Raw genomic sequence first — 4,858 nt, 5'->3', positions numbered from 1 at the left:
ATATTAATCGTCGAAATTATACATTGGTATGCGTGACGCAGTTAAATAACTCACTCATTATTAGAAGGAGAGGATATATTTCTATTTTTATGTAACTTAACTTGTGCCCTAAGACCCATCAAAAATAATAAAAAAGGGAGAGAGATATTTGGTCGGTAACAAAATTATCCCAAAAAATGGCTTTATAAACGCGTGATAATAAATAAATAAATGAATTATTATTATAAATAAATAAATGGTAGTATCTGTATATGATTGTTTTCGTAGGGAAGAAGAAAATTGTGACGAAGAAGAAACGAATCCAGAAATTGAGAAACTAAACCTATTGCCTCGCTGGAAAACAAACTAACTAACTCTATAATAATTCATTCCATTTTCACTCCAAATTCCGTTTCTAATTTTTCTTTTCTCTCCTTTTTCCTTCCACTTTCTTTCTCTCATCTTCGTTCCACACAACAATGTCTTACGCATATCTTTTCAAATACATCATCATCGGTGATACTGGTAATATTATCTTTAATTAACCCTTTCCTAATCTCAATTTAATTACTATAATAATTTCTCAATTCTCTTAATTAATTATCATCATCATCGTTAAACCTTGTTATTGTTGCTTGATCACGCGTGTTCGTAGAGTTCCCCTGCTTCAATTTCCGATCGGATTTATTTTTTTTCATTGCTTTTTAATTTTTAGGGTTTTTGTTTTTGAGAATTATTTTATATATATATATATATATATACATGTTTATATGATGGATGATTAATAGCTATAAATATTTCATGTTGATTCTCTTTGTATTGTTACATGCTAACAATTTTGTTTCATAAGTATCTAATTAATGGAATTTTAAAACTTGATGAATCTATAGCTATTTTTATTTTGTGATTGTGTTATACTACCTGCTTTATGAATCATACGTTTGGCTTGTAACAACACAAGCCGAGTTAATGAACTTTAGTTAAAGACGAATCGATCAGGAAACACCGAGTTCGGCTACTGGCTGAAATTATCATTGGTCGGACTTTATTTACCTTCTATTGAACTCCATATTACTATAGCTACTTTCTCCGAGTAACTCGAGGGTCAACACCAAGAATAGCCTATGTTTGGTATCACATTGAATACAGTAACCTGCAGTGATTTTTCAAAAGCTACACTCTGTAACAATCATTGTCGGTCGCCGTGATTCTTAGCCACCGAAATACCAAACATAGGCTACTAGTGCTTTCATTTTCCATTTCCATTGGTAATTATAGAGTACTCTTCTCCTTCGTTGTGTTTGTACTTTATTTCTCCATTGGAATAGAAATTTGTTATTGCAATGGACGCTTTATTTATTGTTGCTTTTGTTTTATTAACTAGGAATGAAAAACATTGAGTGTTATAGTTTGTTGCTCTTCGTTTTATTTGTTTTAGGTATTTATGTAGTTTAAGCCTTGGCAGTGGCAGTTCATTTGGGGAGGACTTGGTTTTTTGACTTTTTTTCTTGAATTCATGTAGGAGTTGGAAAGTCATGTCTTCTACTTCAGTTTACCGACAAGCGTTTTCAACCTGTCCATGACTTGACCATTGGTGTTGAATTTGGTGCCAGGATGATCACAATTGATAATAAGCCAATCAAGTTGCAAATATGGGATACGGTTTGTTCAACTCTTTTTTAGAATCTGTTCATTAATCCTTCCAACTTGTTCAGTGTTTATACTTATTTACAAATCTGTGAAGCATTTATTGCTGTTTCTAGGAATTGGTAATTGATTATGGTGATCATTTTAATCCAGGGCCTTTAATTTAGTCATTTTGAGGTGCAGTTTCGCCCTGAAGATGATATTTTATATATGTTGAATTACTGGCTGATTTTTATATGAAGTTATGCAGATAAGAACCATATTGGGTAGTAGGCCTATGGTTGATGCTGTCGTTTGTCATATTTGTTTTCTGTCCCTATAACTTTGATATCCACGCCATTTTGTTCCAAAGAATACCATGCTGAGTGTGATCTTTAGTGTCCATGGGGGCTGATCCGTTTACATTGTTGAGAATGAAAATCTAATTGTTTGACAACTGAAATAGATCCTCTCATATTGAAACTTTATGTGGCCTTGTCATGTTGAAATTTTGAGTCTATATCTCGCTTTATAATGTTAAAAAATCTTGACAGTGTCCACTTAATAATATATAAAGAGAGATATAAAAACAAAATTTTACCTAGACGAGATCATGTGAAATTTTAACATGAGATATCCCAGTCCCTTTTCAGCATAGAATGACTGTCTATCCAGATTTCAGTGGTGGAATATATTCTTCACTTGTTGGTTGATTTTATGAATTATGAAGCGTACTGAACTTCCTTGTTATTTTTCAGGCGGGTCAAGAATCCTTCAGATCTATTACAAGGTCGTATTACAGAGGGGCTGCAGGTGCACTGCTTGTTTATGATATAACCAGGTATCCTCAAGTTTGAATTCTATTATATGTGTTTGAAATCCCAAAATAAATATTTATTTTCACTTAAAATTAAAGAAGAAATATGTTGTATGCAAAGAGGAAAATCGGAGGGACAAGTCATGAATGGAGTTGCTCGTGCTAAGACTATGATTTTCTCGGTTCACTTGTCTCTTAAATAACCTCACACTAAAGTTTGGGGGGGGGGGGGGAGGAAGAGAAGAGAAACATTATTGTATGATGGCACTTAGCTCCGAATGATCTTCTTTCGAGTTATTAACTTGATCTACCACCACCTTCACCTTCTAATCCATCTCAATGATTACTTGCAATATTATATACTATTCCATCACTTTTTTTTTTGACAAAACATCTTCCATCACTTGAAATATGATTTGTAAATCATTTTGGTCTGTTTATTTCTAAAATTAAACTGCTTAAACACAATTTTATAACTTGGGCGATATTACTTTTAGCATTTTTTAGGGAAGATACGATGCATTATTTCAACAAAAATCAGTTCTGAAGAACATTTTTATAGAAAACATTTTGAGTTTTCATACGCTTAGGAGGAGATATGTATTTTGAGTGTATCCAATTTGATGGAGCTGCATAATATGTCCGACAATTTTGATGCACGGATGTCTATGTAGTTTCATGTTAGAATTATGTGTTCTTTATTTTAAATAATGCTGATCCTGTATCTACCAATAGGAGAGAGACATTTAATCACTTGGCTAGCTGGTTGGAAGATGCAAGGCAGCATGCAAATGCAAATATGACAATTATGCTGATTGGAAACAAGTCTGATCTTGCTCACAGACGGGCTGTAAGCACAGAAGAAGGTGAGCAGTTTGCAAAGGAGCACGGGTTGATCTTCATGGAGGCCTCGGCAAAAACTGCTCAGAATGTTGAAGAGGTTAGAAGTCGCATCATATAGACTTTTGTTTTCTTCATTTATTTCCCAGCTCCCACTCCCAGATAGAAAGTCAACTTTTGTACATAACTAGGTTCTTAGGTTCAATATTTTGCATAATCATGAAAAATTTAATATAACTTATCCTTTTACAGGCATTCATAAAAACAGCTGGAACCATATACAAAAAGATTCAAGATGGAGTTTTTGATGTATCAAATGAGGTTTGTTTCTTTTTTCAATTTTTTAGATTTATGTCGTTACCTCCGTCTGTTTTATCACTTTATTATTACTATCTTTAAGGATTTGTGGGATATTCAATTTCATTGTGCCTTATATTTTCATAATACAATCTGTGCGTGTTTCTGGGAAAAGTCTAATGTGATTATAAAGTAAAGCGTACTCTTCCTGGTTCAAGGAACAAGTCACTGATAAATTTTATATGTTTGCAGTCTTATGGAATAAAAGTAGGATATGGTGGAATACCTGGACCATCTGGAGGCAGGGATGGCCCTTCTGCTGCTGGTGGAGCCTGCTGCAGTTGAAGCAAAACATATTGCAACCTATTTGCTTCAAATGTAGTTCTTTATGAATTCTCTTCTCTTTTGGGTTTGGATATATGAAAGTATATACGTTCTACGTGCGTTGGTAAAATCAGATAATTGTATAATGCTTTCTTTTTAATCTTGACTTTGTATCTTTGATTTCAACCCGACTATTTGTTCATATTTGTGTGCATAATCATTTGATCTGTTGTTTCATTCTTCTTACTTCTGTTGAAATATGATTCTTGGCATTATATTTTTTAAGGCCATAAATTTTCCAAATTGTAAGAACAAATGTGCAGTATATTCCTTTTGGCTTTTCTATTAAAAAAATTGTGGAGTAGAAAAAAAATAAAGTAAGAAAATCAAAGGTGTATACGTATTTAGGCTCTATTTGTATGATCTGGTAAGCACTTATGTCCTTTGAAAGTGTGGAGAAAGTGTCTAAAAATCAGTTTTTGTAGGAATTCAGGGGGATTGTAATTCGAATTACCTACGGATAAATTTTGCGATCTTGTGCACACTGCTTTACATAATTCAAATTATGGTAAAGAAGTCATTTGAATTAAGGAAGCAGCCATTTTCATCTCTGAAATGTCAAGTATTTGTCAAACAAGTTCTTGAATATAGATAAATGAATTTTGCTTTTTCTTTTTCAAATACTATGAATGGAAGCATTTATAGTAAGTGTGTAGGGTAGGGTTATGGAAATGGGGAAAGGATACAATAGTATCTCCCATTTGGAAGGCCATAATTATAGATTCCTTTCCTTTTCATTAATTTGGAAGGCCATAAATATATATCCATTTTAAATTTATTTTTTAATACGGTTTTAATTTGTTTTTTTCTTGAAGTCATTCTAACTTGTATTCTAAAGATATAAATTAAGGGGATACAAAATAGAATTAGAAAAGGAGATTTTTATTTAAAAGACAAATTTGTAAAACTTTTAGA

General features: G+C 32.6%; 1 protein-coding gene across 1 annotated transcript; it reads left to right on the top strand.

Moving 5' to 3' along the window:
- Positions 1-208: 208 nt before the first annotated feature.
- Positions 209-4,120, top strand: LOC123898435 (ras-related protein RABB1c). The gene is made up of 6 exons (XM_045949380.1): positions 209-504; positions 1,502-1,641; positions 2,364-2,446; positions 3,158-3,362; positions 3,515-3,583; positions 3,812-4,120. The coding sequence occupies exons 1-6, from the start codon at positions 459-461 to the stop codon at positions 3,902-3,904; spliced, it is 636 nt and encodes a 211-aa protein (XP_045805336.1). The 5' UTR covers positions 209-458; the 3' UTR covers positions 3,905-4,120.
- The last annotated feature ends 738 nt before the right edge of the window (positions 4,121-4,858 follow it).

Source organism: Trifolium pratense, linkage group LG7 (genome assembly GCF_020283565.1).
Source record: "Trifolium pratense cultivar HEN17-A07 linkage group LG7, ARS_RC_1.1, whole genome shotgun sequence".
NCBI lineage: Eukaryota > Viridiplantae > Streptophyta > Magnoliopsida > Fabales > Fabaceae > Trifolium > Trifolium pratense.
This window is presented reverse-complemented; position numbering and strand designations above follow the sequence as displayed.

Excerpts from the sequence above, each read along its gene's own strand:
- LOC123898435 (XM_045949380.1), top strand. The coding sequence starts at position 459 with ATGTCTTACGCATATCTTTTCAAATACATCATCATCGGTGATACTG. Across the intron at positions 2,447-3,157 it reads CTTGTTTATGATATAACCAG|GAGAGAGACATTTAATCACT; the intron begins GTATCCTCAAGT and ends ATCTACCAATAG. Across the intron at positions 3,363-3,514 it reads CTGCTCAGAATGTTGAAGAG|GCATTCATAAAAACAGCTGG; the intron begins GTTAGAAGTCGC and ends ATCCTTTTACAG.